Below are 24,301 nucleotides of genomic sequence, written 5' to 3'. Positions count from 1 at the left end.
AAAAAGGTACAAAACGTTTTTTGTACATTCATTTATTAATACCAGGTTCAATCAGCTTTTAATACCAGTATGGCCCGAGAAAATTAATTTAGCACTTTCTTCTAGATCATATATTGTGACCCAGGGGTTGAGATTAATCACCCCAGAAAATTTTCGATTTATTGCTTTCACCGCAGTTAGACCCACAATATTGTGAAGCATGGGTACTGATACTGTATCTATATCATTGTGTGTTGTAATGCAGGACTTGCAATCTGTCATTATGGGTAAGCCTGTCGCAGATAATTTGAGTTTTATGCTGTTTCATTTCATATTTCATCGAATTGACTCAATGTGAACGGAATTATGAAGTACTTGTAAAGGTGTACGATGTACCCAACTATGACAATCTTTTTGCATCACTAAGCCAATATCTGCAATCTTTGCTTTTTATCTGCTTTTACAAACCTAATATATCCATGTTCAACTTGTATTTGCGCCAAATAAAAAACACGTTGGTGACATTTTATGATGATGAAGTATTATAGGTTTGTCTATTTACGAAAAGAATATCGTTATTTTGGTTCAATTGAATTCTTCAATACAAATTCTAAGTTTACAATCATATGTTTGTAATAGTCACAATAAGGTTCAAACCTGAAAATCTACATGTTATTATTCCAACATAAACAAACGTATTATATTGCTTATTACTTTAAATATTGCTAAAATCATACATAAAACACCGTTTTAGCTCGTTATCTGTCCATATTTATCTCTCACATGAATTTTTTTAAATGACAATCGTCATATTAAACATTTGTTGATGTATAATTCGTTTTTCTAATACCGGACAATACGATACCACCAACTTACCATACATAGATATGACCTATTATGATTTTATCTATTGAGTTTAAATTATTGCTCCTTCATGTCAATACTGGATAAAATATTCTTCTCAAACAACAATTCTTCTTCGCTCTCTTAAGCTATTATTGCACACATAGTTCGATTGTCTAAAATTTTCATCATATAGCATGTTAATGTTGCTATTCCAATCGAATTTCTGCTAATATGATTGAAATGGTACCCTATTAATTGGTCATTTCATCTTCCCACATAAAAAATTTGCATGGCCTGTATCTTTTATTACACTTAAAAAACACTTTTCCCCTGTTTTTCTCCGTATTGGAAATAAATTTTCGAACACCTGCACCGCAAAAACATTTCACGTCATTCGGTCCAAACTCATCCTTCAACTTCATCAAACCCTTCCATTGAAAAAAGTTACATCCATCAGGGAACTTAGCGCAGCTGTAAAATTCTTTATCTTTGTTTTTGCCTTTTTTCACGAGATCTGTCTTCGCTTTCTCCCGACAGTCACAAAAAACATTTTCTTCGTCAGTCAGATATGTGCCTGCACGATTATTCATCTTCTCTATTCTGCTCTTTTTTATTGATGTCATGTCATTTACGATGGACTGTAAAACGCTTCGGCTCTTTATCGTGTTTTCTTCCTTTGCTGTTGGTACCTTACGGACTGAAGCATTATTTCGTTTGCTAGAGCCTCGTAACTTTGTTCCGTAATCAGAAAACTCCTCTTGATCCAATTTCACGTTATGTGACTGTTCTTCCATATCACCAGTCTTATATTTATAGTCTTTTTTAACATCTTGTAGTTTTGATTTGGTTCCTTTTCGATTATCTTTGATATATGCATCAGTTACTCCATCTTTAGGTGTGGAACCTCCATCGAAATCATCGTCATCACCGCTACTGGTCCTAAAGATGTCTTTCATAACATCTAGATTATTCTGCAATATCAGATAAAATTTTCTATAACACACCAACTCTCTATTAATAACGCTTTCCTTGTCAATATTTCCTAGTTCAATATCTTTCAAGCTTTTCTCTAATTCCCTCCTGTAGTCAGGTTTGTCAAGATTTAGATCTAGCGTTTTATAGCAACATATCAAACCATGCCCAAGATTTGTCGGTATGAAATATTTTGCCTTTTTGAATGTATATTTTCTGTCAAGAATCTTTTTGATATGCTCGTGGATGGTAGCATCTGTTCCAATGCCATTCTTGTCCATTAGCGCTATAAGTTCTGATTCTGTGAGGTAGTTCGGTGGTTTGGTAAGGCCCTCATTTACAAAAATGCTATTCTGTTTGAATTGAGGCTCACACTTTGACATGTTTTGCAGCCTATCAACCATGTCTGCGTTCCCCGATGTATTATCGTGTTCATTATCTGGTTTGGTTCTGCTATCTTCGCCCAGAGGATAGATGCTGTCCATCCTTGATATTTCAAACCTTTCACCCTCTCTAAACACACCGATATTCTTCTCACTCACTCGATCATGATGGTAAAATTTCAAAAACCCGTGTTTCACGATTTTTGTTCCTTTTAATGTAAAGTTCTCATCCTTCATGCTTAAATGGACAACATGTTCCTCTAAAAGAGCGTCATCCGAAATCGATGCAATAAATCGATCGGCAATGAAGTTATAAACCATTTTCTCGTCAACAGCCAAATTTGATGGATGTTTCAGGGGATAGATCGGTAAATGCGCAAAATCGTTGTTTCTTCCATTCCTAGGGCCCTTGAACGTAGTATTCTGTACATTATAGCGGTTCCCTTTCAAAATTTCCGTTTTGACCTTGTTGTAGTCAAAATTTGCTGGAAAGCTGTCTGTCTCTGTACGCGGATACGATATAATACCACGTTGGTACAACGCCTCAGCTACCTGCATAACCTTATGGCTGGGCATAGACTTACTTAGAACCCTTTGCATGTCCACTGTGCGCAACGGAAGCGGGCGAAACCTTGTCACATTTCCTTTGTTAACATTCGTTACAACTGCTTTCGATGTTTCATCGGTCAGGTACCTAAAAAAATAAAGAACGCAGTTCTTGTCAAAGATATTGCCCCGTACCCATGAGAAAATGTTTACCATTCTGTCTTTTACGATAGAAATTTTGAGCGTAAAAAACTTTTCGGCAACAAAGTCTTTGCGCTCAAGTGCACGCTCCACCACGAAACCAAGTGTGGGGATTTGGCATGAACCGTACGAAATTACGTTCTTGTCAGCTGCAAGATTCAGTGTTTGAAGACGTGTAAAGGATGCACCGATGCGCAGGTCCAGCTCCATTCGTGCAGCTACACTGTCGCACTGTTTTGTGTCGATTTCGCGATAGCTTTCCATCGCTCTGATAATTTCGTCACGGGTTATAGCTGAAAATCTCGCCCTCCAGCACTGTCTACCCAGCAATTTCTGAATCTCCAATGCGATGTATTCTCCCTCTCTGTCACAATCCGTCCATATAACGACCTTGTCTGCACTCGCCGACAAATGCTGCAGATTTTCCTTGAGTGCTCTGAACTCATCCTTGATATACTCTGTGATATTCGTTGTAAAAAGTGCTATTGGATCGCATTCCGTCCATTTTCTGTTCTCAGTAAATTCTTGTGTGTACAGATGGCCCAGAACGCTCGTAAAAACATGAGCATCGGAGTTGTATACGAACTTGTGTACGGGCGTGTATTTGTACTTGGTATGCCCCGTTGAGGAGGTGTTCACTATTGTGCGTGTTATCGATTTTGCTACCGATGGTTTTTCTGCTATATTGAGTATTTTCATGCAGTTTGACAAGTCCTTCCGTTTTAACAGGGGTATCTCATCCGACGGGAGCGTATGAAGTTTATGGCATTTGAATGATTTGAATTTGTTTGGAGTTCTTCCATATTCAGGACAAGCACGTACAATCTATATGTTTTGAACAGGAATGTTTATTATCAAAGGATCATATAAACGGCGATCAAACACGTATGTGATTAATATAAGGTGAGTATGGTACGACATAGCAGTGCTTTGTGAGGGCATCCTGTACAGAAGAAAATATAAAAAATTTTCAGATGAATCACTCAATATCTACGCTATATTATTGAAACTTCCGCTTAAAACGAAAACTAGGGTTGTCATTAAATTTTGATCGTTCGTCATAGCTGCTATTTAAAGAAAATTTTATGATTATACAATTTTAATATTGCACAGGTTTAGTTCGGTAGGTGATCGGAAAGATCTCAGCTTTTTCCTGGTATCAAGACTTATCAGGCATAGTCACTCCGAGTAAGCAAATATCAGCAGGGAGTGAATAGATATGGTGCCATAACACCTGTAAATAAGATCCTTAAACACTACCACGATGTAGTATTCGAAACGAATGTGGTAATATGGTGTGAAGCTTTTGGTGCTCTTTCACAGAAATAAATAGTACATCATACAGTCACTTTTAGCAAAATATATCTTTTACCACTAAATATACGTGAAGAACATCACGCAAGACCACGTCTTTGCAACGATATTGCTCAAAAAACGTTTTTGTAGGAATGATCAACTGCCCCAAAAAAGCTATGGATACAATCAAAATGCTCTGCAAGAAATATAGAAAGGATTCGATAGACGAGACAACGCTGTTATCCAATTTCAATACCATCAAGTGCACACATATAGATAAACTGAACCATATCAATGATGTTATGCTCTCGTTGTACGCTCACGCGTTTTTTTGCTTGTTCTACAACTTTAATGTGAGAAAATTCGCTTTGGAAAGTGATGTAAAGATAGTTATGTTCAGGAAGGTGTGTAAAGAAATAAAAGGTGTTTGGGTAAGAGAGGATACGAAGATGGAGAGGTATGTGATAGCAGTTGGTTTGTTCAGTATTAACGATCCGGATAGGTTTGTAAATAAAAATTAGAAAGCTGCTAATAATGCTTGTGCAAAGAGGTGGCTAGAGAGCGCTATACATTCATATTTCAGACTGAAACGATCGTTGCCAACACATACTAATAAAATTTTTTGAATAAACGTTGCTCTACTGGAAAGTTTAAATTGCACATCTCATAAAATAAAATATTTGTATAAAGGAAAGATCAGACAGATATTCTAAGTAGTACCAGCATAATAGTTGTTTGGGAATAGGCACGTTATTTAACGTGGACAGCTATGGATGGCATTTAGCTTTCGCGGGAAGGAACATTGAATTATATAGGTGCCGGCCTGAACGCATAAAAAATAAACATTTGGTTAATTTCCACAAATTTCATGGTTTATTGATTTAACACAAAAATTTTAATCAATTCTTGTGCCACAGATTATTAAATTGCAGAGATCTTATCACACACTGCTACTTCCTCTCCATTCGTTTCCCTGTTCTGACCAATATAGAATTACCGGTCGCTCTTTCTCTAAAAATATGTTTTGTATGAGAGCTAACGTGAAAAGGAATACCACGCTTTCTCAGTACTAACACCAACAAACCTCATGATTCATTTACAGGTTATACTAGCTTATTCCTTAGCTACCTTGCATCCGCTTCAATAGATAGACAAGAACACGACATGCTATCGGCAAAAAAGAAATAAAAGCTGATTGGGAGGTGCATACCAGGCTACGAGAAGATAACAAAGTTAATCAGGATGTGCAATATTTGGAGCATACTACACCGGGCCATTGATACAATAACCATGATACAAATACTATAAGACCGCACAAGAGAACAGGTTGTACAAACCTATAAGATATAACTGGTATTCACGCTCGGTACTGCTAATCGATTTTCTGATGAAGGAGCAATCAGCTCAATTAGGAAATTAGACATCGCATCTTTCCTCTCAGGACTCATTGCCTGAGGTTGTTGCCAAATGGTAAAATTGCCGTGCGATGGTGTACCTGGTGCTTATCACAGCACGGTAAATCAATCTAACAAAGGAACTTTCAATAAATCAAGAAGATGAACAGAGAAACGATGAAAAGCCTTCTCTTGACAACACCCACTTGCCATTAAAACTATTTTTTGATTCCGTTCAACCTACTTCGACAATGCGATCATTCGAAGTGTAGATGTATGCCAATGATATGTACATAGCAAAATAAACTATGATCTGTGATCAACGTGTAAACTAATATTCTCACTCAAGCGCTATATGTTCAATATTACCTTTTGATAGTGATCTGAGGCGTAATATTGATATCTAGTACAGTAATTCAATCATAGGTATGACCTATAAATTTTTTAACTACAAAACATGATTGGCACGCCATCTTCGACAGCAAAACTGGGATTTACATGATATTTAGCCATTGAAGGTCCCGATCGATTGATTGTCTACGAATAATAAAAATGGTGCGTATTTGTGTGCTTTAATCATGTATAGCATCTCGGTTTACCACTAAAGAAGAACATTTAGGAATTTTCAGGGCCTTGTCTCTGAAGGCACACTTTAATCTCTTTGGTGTTTGTATACAGTCTAAGATGTTGATCAGCAAAAAAAAGCATCAAGTTAAGGCAAAAAGATAAACCTGTACATTATTTGCTTGTCAAATCACTCTCATGTACAACAGAGGTATTCATATTTCAGCTAGTGAGTCAAATTGGCGTAAATCTATCCTTGTTATGAGGATAGTTCTGATAAACTGATTCAATGCCATTAACGTCACAGCTAATCCATGCTGTCAAAAGTAACTCTGGTGAATGATTTGATGCTACCGCTTGGTACTTCTACTTTTACAGGTACAAGTGACTGTCTAGCTCTAACCCTCCAAAGCCATTTCACCGCTCCTGCCTTATTGTAAACAAGTCACAATTTATTTCATTTCTTGCGCTGATCACAACATTTCGATCAGAATAACAAATAATGAGGCGGAATGAACAATGCGCGTATAAAAGAACAGCACCGCGCAGGCAACCACACCTCTTGATATGCTATGACTCACAAGCCCCAGCCCATTCCGTAATGGGTATATTTGAAACAATCAGTTTCACCCATCTTTAAAGCAATAGCATTATTGTTGACACAACATGGCAAGCAACAGATATTCTCCGTTCCCATCTTACAAAGAGAATAGCAGGGCACGTCACATCAACAGTTACATACACACTATCATACAGTTCATAAAGAACTATGACCGCCCGTTAACATTTGATGAAATAGAGAAGAACACCAATTTGAAACTAACCGACAATAAGAAACTGCTAAAAACACTCACAAAGAATCCTAAGATAGTTATAGGTGATAATACATTGCTGTTTAAGCCGCTATACAATATAAGAAATGAAAAAGACCTTGAAAATATTATGGTTGCCACAAATTGCGAGTATGGCATAGAATTGGAGAAGCTGCTTGACTCTCCAATCGATATAAAGCCGTTTGTGCAGAATTTGCAGAAAAAAGCGGTGATTTTTGTTTTGAAAGACATCGATAACTCTGAGATTGTTTTTTATAACAAATTGTACTTGCCGCCAGCCAATGATAAGATTGTTGAACTGTACAATAAAATAAAAATACCAAACTACCAAGATGTCCTCAAGGAGCTTAGCTCGGCAGGAATCAAGGTAGAGAGAAAGGCGCAAGAGGAGCGAAGGAACATTGTGGTAAAGAAAACGAAAATTAAAAAGTATAAGAGGAAGATTAAAATAACAAACACGCATGTTAAGGAGCTCAACTTTAATGATTTAGATTAAAAGCTGTATTTGATTTTTACACTACATTTATGAACGCTGTTTTGCGTTGATGGCGGTTTGCTGTGCTTGTCACCAAAAGTCTGTCCTAATGTGATTCTAAACGTTTCGAAATACGGTACATCGATGTGATACGTGTGGTGTGATCCATAAACCCGTCTTTCTTGGTTCAACCGATACTTTCCTCGTAGCGATCGGTTAACAGTCCTAATTCAAAATTTGTACGGATATACACGGTGGATGGACACAACATTCGTATTTTGAACGCAGTAGTAGATAAACTTGGTTTAATGCTACGATTTTCTAATTCGGCTATGTTTAATGGCTACTTCTGCGATGTTGTGGTGTGTTTACACTGATACTACCGCGGTCGGCAACAGGAAACTTTATGAAACTCCGTTTTTGATCACCCCGATGGAGACCGAGATATATTCGATTGACAGCAACGGCACGTTTGTAATCTTTGGTGGCAACAGCCAGGTGCTCAACATAGCACATAACGATCAAGTATCTTATTTTGATGGTGCATACAGCGATTCAATAGTTTATACCAAGTTCTTTGACTTATCCAAGTTATACGTGGTTACAATGGACGGCACGATAGACATCATGGAATTGGTGAGTATGGGAAGCAACGGAGTGATAACTGCTGAGAATGCATTGGTGTGTGAAATGAATACACATGGTGGTCGTGAAGAGACCGTACATGATGGGGATGCGTGCTCTGAAAATGGCAATTTCACTGGTGAAAACAGACAGGAGCACGGACAACGCCCAAATATAGTGTATAGGCACGGAGATCGGTATCTTCTCATCAAAAAGGCACATCAAAACATTCGCAAAGACATCACTTCCGTGACACATCACGGGAATATCCTGCTGTTGGGATGTGAGGACGGCTGTATTCATGTTTTTTATAAAAATCTGCAGTGCCACACTAATTTAGAAGGCCATAAGACGGAGATTAACGGTCTATCCATTCTCAACAACTACATATTTTCGTCTTCGGCAGGCAATTTCATCGTATACAAGAATAATTTCGTAGTTTACAATCACAAAACAGATCTGTTAAAAGGTATGCATATGATAGATGGAAGGGCGTACCTGGTGTACGAAGAGGGTATAAGCGTATTAAAATACAATGAGCATGAGGAGTGCCGTGGTGTTAGAGCGTATAATGAGGATGATTACGACAAATATTTTGGTGGCAATACGCCATACTGCGGCTATGTTTCAGATTGCTTCACCAATCTGTACAATATCAACGTCAAAGGAACGGAGTGCATTGCAAAGATCAACGATGGCCTTGTCATTGGTGGAGAGTTCCTTGTGATAATAAGCCAAGGCAAAGAGTACAGAACAGAAATAAAAGATGTAAATTTATTAATGGTGAGGGACAGCACCGTGATATTTACAACATTACACGATCAAATTGGGGTGGGTGATTACCGAGGAGAGCATTTTACGCTCTACGACACGGATGTAGGCCTGGTATATGACATGGCAATTGATGGTAATGTGGTGTATGTTGCAGGTGAAAGTGGCATGGATCATATTGATGTTGAAATAAAGAAAATATGAACCGGTGTGGCACTGCCAACAGCAATTTAAGTGTTTATGGCCGCACTTTTCCACAAAAATGTTTTTTTTGGTATCGGACGAGGAACACTCTCACCGTATTGCTGTATCAGTTTCAAAAATAGGTGGTCTGTGACCGGTGTACACACCAGAGGTGCCACTGAAAATGCACCAATTTGATTAAATACTACGATAATTTATTTCAATTCGGTACGGTGTGCGCTCTCGTCAGTACCAGCACGGTGTTGTGCGCCCAAACATATGTTCGTTTGGCAAAACGGACGTACTTTCTGTCAAAATACGGTCTAATTGCGATTTCTTACGTGTTCTGTATTTTTACCACTGATCGGCAGCCACAATCTTTACCAAGCGATCAAAGTAGACCAAAAACTTCAAACAGTACAGAACACTATGAAACGGTTGTATCTGCAATAGCACCGATTTACAGGGGTGTACGATGCTTGTATTCACTGTTTGGTCTGTTTTTCTCAAATATTGTTTATTTACCAATAGTTTTTTACAGGGTGTGTTTGCGTGTTGCTAGGAGATTGCTCATCTTTCATTAGCATAGGGAACATTTCAACAGTTTAAGTCTGTTAACTTAATTCATTCGTGAGGAAGAACCAAACAGGTGTTAAATTAGGCGCTACTGCTAAAATTACGAGCTCTCGATATCAATGATAGATAATCGTGTTCTTATAGCAGTACAGTTCATTATTTCATAGAAATAAGACTTAAAAGTGCATTTTCTTTGTAGAAAAAAGCATTTAATTTGCGAGCGGTCCGCTGCATAGCGGGTGGTACCCGCTTGTACATTTGGAATGGCGGATGCAAACGATGGAGTACGTGAAGCGATTAGCCAATGAATGGGTGTGTGCACAGTGCTGTTCTCTTTCGGTATTCAAATATGTACATTGTTGTGCCAAAGAAATGAAAATATCACCGACCCGTTACCAGCGGGCCTGCCAATCTGAAGGTTATCCGCACAGATAATTCATCTACCCGTATAACAGGGCCAATTGCAATTCCAGCTCACCGAACGAATACATTTCTCATAGCAATCAATTCACAGTATACTAACTACCTTCTTGATTATCTTCCTCACCTCTGCTATCAACGACTCCGTTCCTCGTATTCCCTTCTCACTGATTACCACCCGTCTTCCCTCATCGCTTATCTCCACATCATCTTCGTTCTCAATCACCTCGTAATAATTCTTCAGAACCTTTACAATTGCGCTCTTCTTGCTTATTTTACTGATCTTAACACTTTCTTTGGTCACCATTCGTTCAATAAGTCGTATTATGGTGCATGCCAACAAATCGTTCACGTACGTGCTCCTGTAAATCAGCACTATCTCATCCTCAATGATCAGTTTTATGTCCTGGATAGACAATGAATTGTTGCTTCCCCGTATGAAAGGAAAGAAATTGAGGAGGTGCTGCTTGATGAGAGAAGGTGTGGCATTGAATGCGTTCTTGATCGTTACCTGACTTACACTCATTTCTGAGCCGTTATTACCCGTTGAATTGCCGGTCCGTGTGTCTGGCTCACCGGTCCTATCACGCACCATCACCTCCTGGTACAAATCGCACGACATCTCGTCCCGCCTGTAAACACGTATGCCGCTCAGCTCATTCACCACCACACCCTCGATATCGCCCTCCACAAGGTTCTTTCCCACCGCAACGCTCTCCTTCCTAATCTTTATCTCGTGTTGTTCTCCGTTCTTAAGCGCAAGTACGCTGTGCTTCTTCTCGAGCGCGGCCTTCAGCCGCATCATCTCGTTCACCTCCCCATGCACCAGCATCACCAGTCTTGGCGTGCACTTCTCTATGAACGAGGTATTCTGCACGTAATCAACGTGTGCAGAAAACGAAATGTACTCCACACGCATATTCAGCCTGAGCCTATGCCCGTTCATTGCAACTATTTCTTTTGGCTCGGTCATTATCTCCTTTGCAAGCGTGCCCTGCACACAATATCCGGGTATAACAGTGCCATTGTTCGCGTCTTCGCACCACGATTCAAACAACTCCCTCGACAGTCCGCTCTGCAGCATTCCTGGCGATGCCATCACCACGCACGCGTTTTTTATCAGGTGATTGTCCACGCTCTTCAAGTTCCTTATGTGCTTGAAGTTGAACGCATCCTTTTTAATCTTTAGGTTCATCATATGCGTGTACGCCTGGTAAATGGACAGGCAACGGTTGGCAAGCGCACTCGCGTAGTAAATCGGGATGTTGTGCAAGTGAGGGTTTCTATCCCAGTAGTCCTCCAGAATAAGCAGCAGCTCCTGTGCACGTCCCAATGCAAATACGGGAAGAAGACATTTTCCACCTCTTGTGACAATGTCATTTACGACCTGTGTAAACCGCCGTTCACGTTCCTCACGCGGCAGATGGCACTGCACTCCATACGTGCTCTCACAGATCAACACATCCAAGTGATGGACAGTCTCATCGTTGCTGTGCTCCTTCTCGTCCATGTTACCGTACTTGCTGATCCATGCCGTGTCTGCACCCTTTAAGTGCCTGTCCTCCTCCGTTGAGTAATCACCCGTGTACAAAATTTTGACCCGGTCGTTCTCAATCATGAACATTGCAGCACCGAGCACATGCCCGGCGTTGAGCGCACTGACCTTAAAGTCTTTGACCACAACCGTTTGATTATAATCGATTGCAATTATCTTGTCGTAGCAGTTGTTCAGGTCCTTTTCGCTGTAAAAATCAATTTCTGTGTTTGCGTTGATAATTCGGATGTAGTCGTTGAGCAGCCACCTCAGAATCGCCTTGGTAGGATGTGTCATGAATACCTTGCCAGCGAAATTCGTTTTTTCTGTGAGATACGGCAACGCACCTGCGTGGTCGAGATGAAAGTGTGTGATGAACACGGCATCGACTGTCGACAGATTGATGAGGTCAAGGAACGGAAGAGAGGACGTGCCCGTGTATGCAGGATGCACTCCACAGTCCAGGAGAATGCTTAGCGATTTGTAGGTGATGTGAATGCACGAGCGGCCCACTTCGTTGCCCGCTCCTAGGGGCATTATTGTAAGATTCTCGGTCAGGATCATGGGGGTAATACGGCCGTAATAATTTAAAATCCTGTGTCGTGCGGGATGCGCCTGCCCACACAGCACAAACACGTCCAAAGAGCAAAAAACACGTATAAATGGTGCTGGGACCGAAATACCGTACAACCATTTCTTCCAGAGCGTATTTATCTGCCAGTGTAGCCCTCATGAGGAACAAAAAACGAGTGATCAGTTTGATGTGTCCAAGACACGAAAAAGGATTAAAACGCTTTCATTACGATTTATTTGCTCTTTTCCTTGAATTTCATATCCACCCAATCGTCCATTTCAACACTCTTATTGTATTTCTTACCAAGATAGACCACCGAGAGCACCCAAACGCTGAGAATCACGAGCGCAAGGATAAGGTACGGGAAAGAAGACGTACGTATGTCTAGCGTGTTGAAGATCTGGTTGAATATCAGCTGAAGTATTGAGCCGACAGCCTTTCCCATCCTGGCACATATGCCGTCATACACAGCTCGGAAACGTGCACGGTACGCGATATCGATTCGCTTCGCAAAATACTCCTTGGAGATATCAAACGCAACGTATTTGAGCACCTTCATCCCTGCTGTGCTCAGCACACCGCAGTACTCTTCCCAGTGCATAATTTTGCGCGCGTTCTCGTCCTTGTTTGAGAACGTCCTGCTCATGAATGCATTTATGGGCGACATATTCTCGCCGTACAGACCGGTCGCGATCATGGCAAGGCCCAGAACGGTTACACATGTGGCACATGCACCGATCGGTGTGATCATTGCGTATTTTGTCCAGCCGATCCACTTGATGGCTTCTCTTGTGGGAAGCAGGAAGAACAACATGACAAGAACAGCGGTCACGACTTCTTCCAAACATTTGTTCGCAAGTACGGATGACTCTGTGCTCCTCTTCTCCCTCTTTGCCAGCTCGCTCTGACAGCTCTTGTACGATGACTCGTTCATAATGATGATGACGTTGTATCCAAGCACCATCGTGCACAGTGCTATGATTACACTTGTGCTAAAGACGAGCTTGAGTCCCTCGACAAAGCCTACTGTCGCTTTGGAGCGCACCTTATGCTTTGTCTCCGAGTCCCTGCAGATCGGCACGGGAAGAACACGGTTCGTTAGATAGCGCTGCACGAAAAGCAAACCGGCAGTACCAGACCCGAGCAGGATGAACACTGCCATGTAGAAATAGCAGCGGTGATGAAACTCCAGAATGTTGGTGATTTTGTGCATGCTAAACGATGTGGCTGAGCTTAAGAGCAGGCCCGCATTCGAAATGAAGTACACCACCGGCACAAATCGTTTGAACTGCTTCTCAGAGCACATTTCGTTAAATAACTGCATGAACAGCAGGCTCAGCACGATTGTGCCCCACACCTCGCTTGCTACGAAATGCAGAGTTGCCGTGTACGAGGTAAACGTCATGATTGATGCTGCAAATGCAAGGAAGTCCTTGTACTTCATTTTGTCATCGCTGAGAAGATCAACAGTGATAAACTTACTCGGCTCCAGCCAGTCCCGGAAGGGGAGGGCAACCGCGTAGAGCACGAAGTACACGATGTATCCGTACAGGAACACCTTCAAAATTGTTTCGTTTTTCATCCTCACAGACATTTTCTGTACCAGCAGCGAGAAGCACGTGGCAATGGGCGGCACCCAAAACACCTTGAGCACGGATATGCTGGCAGCAACCTGCCGACCAATCACGAACGCGTCCTTCAAGTCCTTGGACACAGAGTAAATGTACACTATAAGGAAGAACATGCCGCTGATGCACAGCAACTTTCTGTCCTCTGCGGGTGCAACCTTGTAAATACCAACTAAGCCGCCAAAACGTGATTTTGCCGTCTCTTCTATTTCTTCCTCGCTCGGTAAATGAGAATTGTTCAACTCGGTATCTCTGACATTCATAACGGGTGCGTCATTTATTTTTATTTATACAAAAGAGAGGAGCACGTGGAGATAAGCCCGATAAGAAATGCCAATGGTGGGTGACGTGCACGGAGACTTGGCACTGAATAGGAGATGCATATCATTTGCGTGAGGAATAGGACATGTTAGTGCATATTGAGCGTGTGTAATTAACAGATAATCAAATAATGCATCATTTTGATCCACTAATAAGCTGTAGGCGTGATCATATACACCAGAACGCATCGTATGGTGCATAAACAGCCCGTTTCATGTCCTACAAGCACATTGCTGACTTGTTTATTGTTCAAATCCAAAAATAGTAAAATTTTTCTATTTTTACCGTAAAATCACGTATTTGCGCATATTACAGGATATTTTGAACATTCGGTATTAAATACTAAAAACTTCCAGATTTGGTGTTCGTGGAAAAATGCCCAAATCGTAATTTGTTAATTTAATTTAAGAAATAAATGACATGATGAGGTGCTGATTGGGCACAGAAAATAGCGCACCAGCATGTTTACTGTGCTGTACATGCACTCTACGGAAAGCGGTACCTAATAAGGATGTGTCTATTTTTGGTAGATGCAGAGAAGTTTACTTTTTTGGTTGCCATAATTATCGCAAGAATACGTGCGAACAACCACAAATAACATTACAGCGAATATCTGAAACAACATAATTGGTGGATAATGAGGTGTCATCATGATGTTTCGTTGTATATTGTTGATTTATAGACTGTTTTACACCAATTTTTATCTTAGTGTACGTTAGCAGCACTCTTCTATGACAATAGAGGTAAATGTCAAAAAAATCAAAAAGAGCGTCGTATATGCCCAAATTATTTTTGACAGAGACGCGTTCAATTTCTCAGCTCATCGTATGTAGCGTGTATCGCGGGATGAATACACTGATTGGTTGATTGAGAACGTTGAAACATTTCTCAAACATTGCAAGGCATAGCATACTATGTGGCGTGTCCACTTACATATTTACACTCTTGCAGGCCGTAAATGTGTTTATAATCATGTAGAGTGCCGTATTTCAACGAGCAAACTCCTTTTAATTAACGTGCTCTCCTCCCCCATGGCAGATGATAAATTGTTAGAAACAGAGAAACAAAAAAAAAGTTTGGAGAACGAAATAAAAAACGAAATCGTTGAGAATTTTGATAAGTTCTGCCAATTTAAGGAGGAACTGCAGACGATGCTTTCCAAAATGGACATGGAGGTTGAAGAGAAATTTAAAGAATTGTACAAATAGACGAGGACATGTAAATAAATGAATTTGTGCTGTTCCGCGTGTAGAATGGTGAGTAACAGATAACACATTGTTCTGTTGCAAGGTGTTCTGCCGTAAAATCACCTATATTCGAGGGATGGTGCTATGGTGACGCGACCGTCAATTTCATTAATGTGGTAGAAAATGCAAAATTAATCCGATCATTTATGAGGCAGTTCTATCAATCACATCAAATAATAAACGAATTTTCGATTGAATGAGATTGATAAACGACTTTAGTGAACGTATTCTTTGTGTTTATGTCATCGCTAGAAGAGAAGATAAGCACTATTTGTAAAAAAAAGTTATGGTGTGAGAGGATAGGTGACCATAATATTTGTAAAAATAGAAAAAGTTTAAACATTTTGGTTACAAATATGAAAAGGGCTGGTTAATAACACGGAACTAAGGCTTTTTTTGTTAAAAGAACGTCTATTCATCTTCTCTAGAACTATGAGAGCAAAATTTGGTAATAATAAATTTACTCATAATTCCTGTTGTACCCTGCACCATGATACAAATTTAGTTGCTCTGTTAATTAATTTAGAAAGAAGGTGCCACTTAGTATCACAAACGGTTTTTATGCTTTATCTTCAAGTATTAGGTGATAATGAATGAATCTAAATTGAAACTGCGTAATAACACGGGTAGTAAGCCATTTCTTGCAAGGTATTTATTAGATCAGATCTTATGTTTTAATTACATCCATACTCTCTTCATAACAGGAAGCAATAGCCATAATACCAATGTTTGTCAAATGCTTCTTTTCTACATGCTATTTTGTCGTATATTCTGGCAGTTTCAAGCAATGCTCATGTTTAAAAGTGGCAAAAGACGCGAAAACTGTTACATGGAACTGTAAAATAGGGTAAATGATGTAAAGCTGCAATGATGAAATAGATGGTAATATCTGTGAAGAACCCGTTATAAATGAAGCGAACTACTCACAGCGATCTATGTATTTAGATTTATTTCTGACGTTCCGTAAGATACATCTATTCATTGAATGCAGCAATCAACTATCAAAACAGGATTCTTTATACCGACAATAAACCAAATCATTGCTCAAGGAAAATATTTTATTTACGGTTGTAGTGCGCAATTATTCCAGCAAAACGCTCTCCTTTAAGGGCCCAATAATTCACTGGGCAGAGAAAAAACATGCGTTACAAATATTTAAGTGCTCGGCTCATCACACTGCATAACCAATCAGCAAAATATAATTAATTACACGCATTGCTAATTTATAAAGTATAAATTGTTGTAGATGATCCTTCTAACGTACAAATACACCCCGTTCATTTCACCAACCATCCTAACTGATCCATCGTTGAACACAATCTTGACCTGGTCCTCTACAACCAGTGTCTTTTCGTTGGCCTTCTTTATCCGCAGGTTATTATCGAGAAGCTGCTTCTTCAGTTCGGTCATTTTGACACTGCCCAGGCACAAGCTGCTTTTTAGCGGTTCCTTGTAGTAAAGAACATTATCTTTGATACAGCCTTTGAACGATGCCATTTGCTTGCCGTTTATCTCGCGGAAATTGGCTTTTTGCAAGAAATTATCCTCAAGATTTACCTTCGTGGTCGTTATATCCGTGCTAAGATTAAGAACCTGGTCTGTTAAAACGCAAATCTCTCCAAAATTATGGTTGTAATGGCACAGGTAGTAAAAAAAGTCGACAAACATTTTGTTCTTCCCCAGCAGGATCAGCTTTTCAATCTCTAGGGATTCCAAAATAGTTTTTACAGAGTTTCCATCGCTCAAACCGTTAAAATTGAAGTACTTGGTGCGGATGCGGCAGGAAAAGGGCAACTTATTCATAGAAATCGTCTCTTGCACTCTCTTAACGGACGGCTTCTCAACGATCACCTCCTTGTCCTTCTCCTCTGCCTTTATCAAAAACAATTTCTTGTCAAAAAACTCGCCGTAACTGTCACACGGTCTCTGCTTGTTTCTCACAGGAAAGGTAGGTGAATCATCCTCAGGGCCGCCACTGCGTACCACTATGTGCATCTTTTCTCTCTCAACACTTTCTGGATTGGGCTCGTTTCTTTTATGCTGTGCACGCTGACTCTTATCAACTTGTTTGTCACTCTCCTTCTCCACTTTAAACTCTGGCACGTCCATGTAATCCAGTCTTGTAATCGTGCGCTCGTGCTCGTCATTAAAGACCACCAGCACGTTTCGCTCATCATTCAGATCATATACAATTCTGTTGGTGAATGGAGAGCACAGGTTTTCATCGAGAATCACAAATATATCTGTCTTCTTGTCTACCTCGCTGTACAAATCCTTGAATCTGATATTCTTGAATGCAAACGGGTTGACCTTTGTATTGGTGAACTTCTTGAGTGCGATGTCACCCGCCCATTCAAGCATAATTTTGAAGCTCTCATACAGCGTATTGCTGTTGAATGACAGGAACGTACACCGCTTGTTCTTCCGTTCCAAGAATTCGTCCAGAATGCTGCAGATTTCCAGATACCTGCTGAATGTACACAGTATTACGATCTTGTTACCGTGGTTCTGTGCCAGAAAGGACATAAATTCCGAGTCTCTGCTCTTCCTCTGCACGGGCACTTCCCCAACAAACTCGCAATTCATCAAAAAAATGAAGTTTTTTCTCAAATTGTTGATCTCGAGCCCGTCCACATGGTTCTCCTTGCGATGGTTGATGTCAAACGCTACCACCACGTTCTCATTGTCCTTGGAAATTTGCCACAGGCACCCACCAAGAGAGTGTCCCGAGTTGTGTGCAGTCAACCGCAGCGCGCCCAATTCGATCGGCTGCGAGTACTTTACAACGCTTATCCTTGCAAACCACTCTTCAATATCGTCCTCCTCGTACCTCTTCGCACCGAACACCTCCATATTTCTATTTACCTCAGAAACCATGAGCCTGCCCAATGTGTGCACCGGAACGGAACAGTAGAGTTTGCCCTTGAACCGCTCGCCCAGAGACGGCAATCCACCGATGTACTTCAGTTCGGCATGGCATATCAGTATGCAATCAATGTCATCGATAATCCTTTCCAGCTCTGCCAGGTAGTCTACCTTCAGGAACGGGTCTGATCCTATGTTGATCAAAATTTTGTACGTGTCAATTTCTAGAAGCTGCGAGAATACGTTGCTGTCAATGTTCGCAATGGATCGTAGACTGTAAAAGCTCTTGGATGGCATTGAGGGGTATAAAATATTGAGCTATGATTTTAAAGCCAGGAAGAAGCGGTTTTTACCGATAAAACAGCGTAAAAGCAATGCGGAAGAGTAAATTGATCGTTTACAATGATTTTTATGCAAAGGCTCCTCAACAAAACGAAGTGCTATGGTTTACCACTGGGAGCACGTACCACTAAAATGCTGTCTTACCACAAGGTCCTCATAGATGAATGAATGACACGATCAAACCGGTCCAATTATAAAACGTGTGTTTTATAATTTTACATCGCATCTCTGCACCGAGTTAAATTTTATTAACAGGTAAAAGTCGCGTTTTGTTCACCAAAAGTACATCTGCTATAAAAATAGTGTAGCTGCCAAAAATGGTATTATTACCGATTCCCTAGCACATAGAAGAAAAGATCCATGTTAAATACATTCATTACCTTCTGTACGCATAGTACCTGCCAATTAATACACGTTACGTAAAATATTTTCCTAGTTAGACCAACCTTAAAAATTAACGTACTTCATTTTTTTACTACCAATTAATTTCCACTTCCCCGTTTTTTTTCAAGTACTCATTGGCCTTCAAAAAATGGTTGCATCCGTTAAACCCTCTATCAGCACTAAACGGGCTGGGATGCGTAGACATGAGCACCAAATGCTTCTTTCCATCTATCAATGCGCATTTCTTGCCAGCAAAAGACCCCCATAACATAAAAACCACGTGCTTACACTCGTCATTCACCAATTTCAAAATTTTATCCGTAAAAATGCTCCATCCATACGTAGAATGTGAGCCTGGTTTAGCTTCGCTCACCGTCAATGTGTCATTCAGAAGAAGCACACCCTGCTTTGCCCAACTCTCCAAGTCACACGTTGCATTTCCATAATTTCTCTTTACCTCTGCCATGATATTCCGCAGCGATGGTGGCCTTGGAACATTTGGTGGAACGCTAAAGGCCAGCCCGGTAGCCCTTCCCCTGTTGTGGTAGGGATCCTGTCCTATTATAACGACTCTGGTGTTGGCAATGGGGAAGAAATGTGAAAAGTAGAATATTTTGTGTACCGGTGGATAGAAGATGTCCTCATTGTGAAGCATCATCACAATCTTCTTGAAATACTCCTTATGGCACTCTTCCTTGAGATAAGGCAGCCATTTACTCGAAATAAACAGATGTAAATTACACAATTTACAGCTTGCGTGCACGTTCTCATCTGAAGTGTTATTTACCATGCATTTGAGTGTTTTATCGTTTGTATCCGGTGTTGTACTCCTTTCCACCTTCTTTCTCTTAAAATTGTAGAGCGTCAAACTTCTCTTCATGTTATTCTCGGTTTTCTAAGGCAGCGGTTTATCCAAAAATAAAAATGCAAACCAAGGAAACGAAAGCGAAGGCAGACACAAAAGTTCCTGTTAGGGACGGGTAAAATGTTTTTGTGGACCGGTGCAATCGAAACGTAAAGGAATCTCAGTGATTGTTACCAAAAACTTTTTATTTACGTACATACGGTCCTCGTGTTCAATATTTACCTTGTTTTGCAACCTTTACGGATCATCGATCTTATCTGGGCATGGTCTTGTGTACAAATAATTTTTCTACACTTCTTTACCACAAATATTTTTTTGACAGCCTTTAACACGTACGTGACTGAGAGCAGCACCACAACCGCCAAATTCTCTTTTCCCGCCACAACCGCTAACTCTCTCCATACCAACATCCACCAAAGCAGTCTACCTAAACAACAATAACAAAACGTATTTTCTACCGAATTGCTACGGTGCTGTGAGAGCTACCGTAACGTAAGCTGCACTGCCATTATTAGCACGTATTAAAGGCAATAAATTCGTACCACAGGTTAGGTACGAGTAAATGATCATTTTACAGGAACAGCACTCAGAGGAATTAATGGTATAAAATGTTAAAGTACGCATTTTTTTGTTTGTATGAACACGTCTTTGTTTTACCATCAGAATGTGACGGGCATTACGATGTGTACGTGTAATTGCTTTGTAGAAGAATTTTGTTTGGTGTGAGGTGAGTGGCAGCGGTTGACAGGGCATCCCCTACACACGGTACCAACCCGCAAGGTAAAGCATTCATGACACGGCTACGAGTTGTTTTCGTAAAACCCCCTTACCTCACCGGTCAGCTCCCCAACGAATGGTACGAACAAAGTGCGTTTATTTCTCCAATCTGTGATCAATGCATGCGCATAGGTGAGGCACTTCGTTACCACGTGTTGGCAACCGTGGCAGCGTGCAAATTTAGTTATAATGCATCGCGTGATGCTCTCAGCCCTGTGCTGCGGACGTACGGCTGTGTGCCAAGCTGCTGTTCCAGCGTGCAATTCTCTGTTCCTCCCAGTAATTCTCAAGCCGTCTGATCACCGCCATGTACATCAGCAGTAGCGCGGCCAGCACGACCGCAATGACCCACTCGTTGATCGTAAGCGCCTCCGTATGAAATACCAAGTTAAACTTCTGCATCACAAAGAGTTGGCACACTAGAACAGCCACGTTTACACCGATGAAGTAGTGGTTGTGTGTGATGTTCAGGAACGGACTGATCCGTGACGAAAGGGAGCGTGCGTTGATCTGCGTGGCAACGACCATCAAAAAGAACGTGTTGAAAATGAGCGAATACGTAAAATTGGCGTAGTACATGAACAGGGTGACCATGAGAATGTAGAACGTGGAGAAGAACACAAAGTTTTTCATGTGGCTGGTTATGAGCGGATTGTCAGGATGCTCAGGCTTTCTCTTCAGGTGCATGAGTGTTGGCTTATCGGTTGACAGAGAAATTGCCGAGAATGCGTCCATGTACAGGTTGATCCAGAGCAGCTGCAGCGGTGTGAACAGTGCTCCGTTCTCGAAGGTAAATAGCGAGGACACCACCATTAACACAACCGTGCACACCGTGACCGTGAGCTGCAGCTGCAAAAACTTCCGTATTGAGTCGTTGATGCACCGTCCCCAGGCAATTGCCCGTATGATCGCCTCAAAGCTCTCGTCTAGGATTATAATGGAAGATGCCTCCTTGGCGATGTCTGTGCAGGTCATTCCCATCGAAAAGCCTACATCTGCAAGTTTGAGCGCAGGACCGTCATTCGCACCGTCTCCGGTGACTGCCACGCTTTCGCCCTTCTTCTGCAGAATTTCCACGAAACGCTGTTTATCTGCCGGTGTAGCACGGGCAATCACCCGTATGTTCTCAATTCTGTTCATCAACTCACCATCGCACATCCCTTTAAAGCACTTGCCCGTGATAGCCTCGTGCTTCCCGTCCAGTATGCCGATCTCCTCTGCAATGTACAGTGCACACTCAAGACTGTCACCGGTGAGCATTACGATGTTAAGGCCCGCGTCCTTCATCAGATCGATTTTGCTATCGATGCTCTCACGCAGCGGATCCTCAAAGGAGAAACAGCCAAGAAACACCAAATCAGGCAGCTGCTCGATCTCTAGGAACGTGCTGTCGTACCCCGGTACATGTGTGTACGCCATAGCAATTGTTCTTTTGCACAGCTTCTCCTGTTTCTTCAGGTACTTTGCTATTTTAGAGCGGTCTATTTGTGTTTTTGTACCGTTTATCACCTCGTATTGGCAGTGTTTTACGATCTGCTCGGTAGCTCCTTTGAGCAGCACAACGTATTTTCGTTCATTTCGCCGTTCGTTGTTCCGATTTGTGCTTATTACTCTTCGATAAGCGATGACATTATTGTGAGCATCGGGATGCACAGCAGTACCAGGATGAGTAACGGTGCTGTTGCTGGGATCTGCACTAGAGCACACATCACGATCACCAGCGCAGTTAGTGTTACGATTTTCATGGCTTACAACATCGCACTCATCCCCACCGGTCCTGTTCCCCGTCACAGCACCGTGCTCATCGCATTCATCCTCAATAATCGTTGCCATGTACTTCCGCTCAGAGCTAAAACAAAGCCTTCTCAGCACCCGGCCCTTCTTCCTCATGGAAAGAACGTCCACACCGATTTTCTCCAGAAGCGTGAGCAGCGTGCTCTCAAGCCGTGAGCCTACGTACACACCGTCCTGGTTCATAAATGCAGATGAGTTAAAAACAACGTTCTTTACGATGTATTGGTAATTATCAGCATCTTTCACATCAAAGATGCTTTTTACGAGTGCTGAGTCGACCAGGCTCTTCCGTTTTACGTACGCATTTCTGAGCTTAAGCCTATTGTACGTGAGTGTGCCCGTCTTATCGGTGCAAAGATACCGCACATTGTTCATCTTTTCGCATGCCGAGATGTCTCTGACAAGGTTGTTGTCCTTGAGCATACGCTTGGTACCGAAAGAGAGTGCCATGGTGGTTGCCATAGGCAATCCTTCAGGTATTATCATCACTGCCAGTGCGATGGTCTCGATAGCCTTTTTTACGAAATACGTGACCGTGTACGGTCCCTCAAACACGTATATCTTTACGATATGCAAGCAGAAGAAGAGCATGCACACGATGAGTGCCCTTGTGGCAAGCTTATTGGCCAGGTTCTCGCTCTTTTTCTCCAGCGCAGTCTTCCTGACCGGCCGCACCATGCTGCGCAGCAGCCTGCCCTTCGTTGAGTTGTAACCAACTGCTATTACCAGGCAGCGCGCAGCCCCCTCTAACATGTAGCTGCCGGCACGGAGCACCGGCGCGTGCAAGTTCTTCTCCACAGCATGTGATTCGCCCGTAAGCATCGATTCATCAACAAACACCGTGTCGCAAGAGACAAGCACCGCATCAGCAGGCAGTATATCGCCCGGTTCAACGTACAGCATGTCACCGACCAATATCTCCGATATTTTCTTTGTCATGAACACGTCATTCTCAACGTACTTTACCATAAGATCCGATTTTTTATTTTCCAAGCTCTTGAACAGCCGTTCCTGTGTGTACTCCGTAACCGAGCTCACAACCACGATGATAACTACAGCTAGTAGAATTGAGAGACCCTCGATGTAGCTGTACCGTTCATTCTCGTACAACGTGTTGTAAATGCCAACGGTTAGAGATATGATTGCAGCGATGAACAGCAGCATGAGCATTCTATCATGTGTATTTTTGCGTAGTATGCTTGTGAATGATTGAGGGTCTCCTACCATTATTTCGTTCATGCCGTAGATTCTTCTACTCTCATCAGCATAGATTTGCTTTGCATTTGCTTGAGCAGTGCTCTCCGTTACCTGTTTATTAGTTTGTTGTTTTACATCCTTCCCGTCCTTCATATCTTTTTTTCTCTCCTCCTTCCCGTCCTTCATATCTTTTTTCTCTCCTCCTTCCCGTCCTTCATATCTTTTTTTCTTCTCCTCCTTCCCGTCCTTCATATCTTTTTTTCTCTCCTCCTTCCCGTCCTTCATATCTTTTTTTCTCTCCTCCTTCCCGTTCTTCATATCTTTCTTATCACTCCATTCTATTTCCAAAAGTCCTCCATTCCGTATGTCTCTATGCAATGCTCTACCAATATCTTCAATATTTTTGAATGCTCCTCCATGCGTTATATCATCACTCTCTGCAATAGCACTGAACGTACTTACGTCTATCTTCAGGAAATTGTACGTGTTAGACATGCCATTACAAACAATTACTGTTTATAAAGAAATATGAAACAATAATAACAAAGCATTGTGATTTGACAGCAGGGATAAAACAGAGCGAGTGATTATGTTAGAGATTGTAGTAGTGCACGGTGATGGGTAGGAGAATAGAGTTCTGCTGAATTATTGTGCAGGGCGTATTTATGCATCACTATCCGTATTAATGCATTTTATTATTATTTATATAA

General features: G+C 41.4%; 9 protein-coding genes across 9 annotated transcripts; 3 read left to right on the top strand and 6 right to left on the bottom strand.

Moving 5' to 3' along the window:
* Positions 1 to 1,076: 1,076 nt before the first annotated feature.
* Positions 1,077 to 3,626, bottom strand: VCUG_00424 (uncharacterized protein; the record flags this gene model as incomplete). The annotated part of the gene is made up of 1 exon (XM_008075251.1): positions 1,077 to 3,626. The coding sequence occupies one exon, from the start codon at positions 3,624 to 3,626 to the stop codon at positions 1,077 to 1,079; it is 2,550 nt and encodes an 849-aa protein (XP_008073442.1).
* A 773-nt stretch (positions 3,627 to 4,399) lies between these two features.
* On the top strand, positions 4,400 to 4,884 carry VCUG_00423 (uncharacterized protein; the record flags this gene model as incomplete). Its single annotated transcript, XM_008075250.1, has 1 exon — positions 4,400 to 4,884. One exon carries the CDS (start codon positions 4,400 to 4,402, stop codon positions 4,742 to 4,744), a length of 345 nt encoding a protein of 114 aa, XP_008073441.1. The 3' UTR covers positions 4,745 to 4,884.
* A 1,879-nt stretch (positions 4,885 to 6,763) lies between these two features.
* On the top strand, positions 6,764 to 7,517 carry VCUG_00422 (uncharacterized protein). Its single transcript, XM_008075249.1, has one exon. The coding sequence runs from the start codon at positions 6,848 to 6,850 to the stop codon at positions 7,508 to 7,510; it is 663 nt and encodes a 220-aa protein (XP_008073440.1). The 5' UTR covers positions 6,764 to 6,847; the 3' UTR covers positions 7,511 to 7,517.
* A 311-nt stretch (positions 7,518 to 7,828) lies between these two features.
* Positions 7,829 to 9,271, top strand: VCUG_00421 (uncharacterized protein; the record flags this gene model as incomplete). Its single annotated transcript, XM_008075248.1, has 1 exon — positions 7,829 to 9,271. One exon carries the CDS (start codon positions 7,829 to 7,831, stop codon positions 9,086 to 9,088), a length of 1,260 nt encoding a protein of 419 aa, XP_008073439.1. The 3' UTR covers positions 9,089 to 9,271.
* Positions 9,272 to 9,848: 577 nt separating this feature from the next.
* Positions 9,849 to 12,161, bottom strand: VCUG_00420 (uncharacterized protein; the record flags this gene model as incomplete). Its single annotated transcript, XM_008075247.1, has 1 exon — positions 9,849 to 12,161. One exon carries the CDS (start codon positions 12,159 to 12,161, stop codon positions 10,152 to 10,154), a length of 2,010 nt encoding a protein of 669 aa, XP_008073438.1. The 3' UTR covers positions 9,849 to 10,151.
* Positions 12,162 to 12,390: 229 nt separating this feature from the next.
* On the bottom strand, positions 12,391 to 14,062 carry VCUG_00419 (uncharacterized protein; the record flags this gene model as incomplete). The annotated part of the gene is made up of 1 exon (XM_008075246.1): positions 12,391 to 14,062. The coding sequence occupies one exon, from the start codon at positions 14,060 to 14,062 to the stop codon at positions 12,404 to 12,406; it is 1,659 nt and encodes a 552-aa protein (XP_008073437.1). The 3' UTR covers positions 12,391 to 12,403.
* A 2,345-nt stretch (positions 14,063 to 16,407) lies between these two features.
* On the bottom strand, positions 16,408 to 18,529 carry VCUG_00418 (uncharacterized protein; the record flags this gene model as incomplete). Its single annotated transcript, XM_008075245.1, has 1 exon — positions 16,408 to 18,529. The coding sequence occupies one exon, from the start codon at positions 18,527 to 18,529 to the stop codon at positions 16,586 to 16,588; it is 1,944 nt and encodes a 647-aa protein (XP_008073436.1). The 3' UTR covers positions 16,408 to 16,585.
* A 95-nt stretch (positions 18,530 to 18,624) lies between these two features.
* VCUG_00417 (uracil-DNA glycosylase) lies at positions 18,625 to 19,844 on the bottom strand. The gene has a single exon (XM_008075244.1). The coding sequence runs from the start codon at positions 19,836 to 19,838 to the stop codon at positions 19,050 to 19,052; it is 789 nt and encodes a 262-aa protein (XP_008073435.1). The 5' UTR covers positions 19,839 to 19,844; the 3' UTR covers positions 18,625 to 19,049.
* A 171-nt stretch (positions 19,845 to 20,015) lies between these two features.
* On the bottom strand, positions 20,016 to 24,130 carry VCUG_00416 (calcium-translocating P-type ATPase, PMCA-type). The gene has a single exon (XM_008075243.1). It carries the CDS (start codon positions 24,084 to 24,086, stop codon positions 20,808 to 20,810), a length of 3,279 nt encoding a protein of 1,092 aa, XP_008073434.1. The 5' UTR covers positions 24,087 to 24,130; the 3' UTR covers positions 20,016 to 20,807.
* Positions 24,131 to 24,301: the final 171 nt, after the last annotated feature.

Source organism: Vavraia culicis, assembly GCF_000192795.1.
Source record: "Vavraia culicis subsp. floridensis unplaced genomic scaffold supercont1.4, whole genome shotgun sequence".
In the NCBI taxonomy this organism is placed as follows: domain Eukaryota; kingdom Fungi; phylum Microsporidia; family Pleistophoridae; genus Vavraia; species Vavraia culicis.
The sequence above is the reverse complement of the archived record's forward strand: the minus strand, read 5'-3'. Positions and strand labels throughout refer to the sequence as shown.

Coding starts and splice junctions, on each gene's coding strand:
- VCUG_00422 (XM_008075249.1), top strand. CDS start 6,848: ATGGCAAGCAACAGATATTCTCCGTTCCCATCTTACAAAGAGAATAGC.
- VCUG_00417 (XM_008075244.1), bottom strand. CDS start 19,838: ATGAAGAGAAGTTTGACGCTCTACAATTTTAAGAGAAAGAAGGTGGAA.
- VCUG_00416 (XM_008075243.1), bottom strand. CDS start 24,086: ATGTCTAACACGTACAATTTCCTGAAGATAGACGTAAGTACGTTCAGT.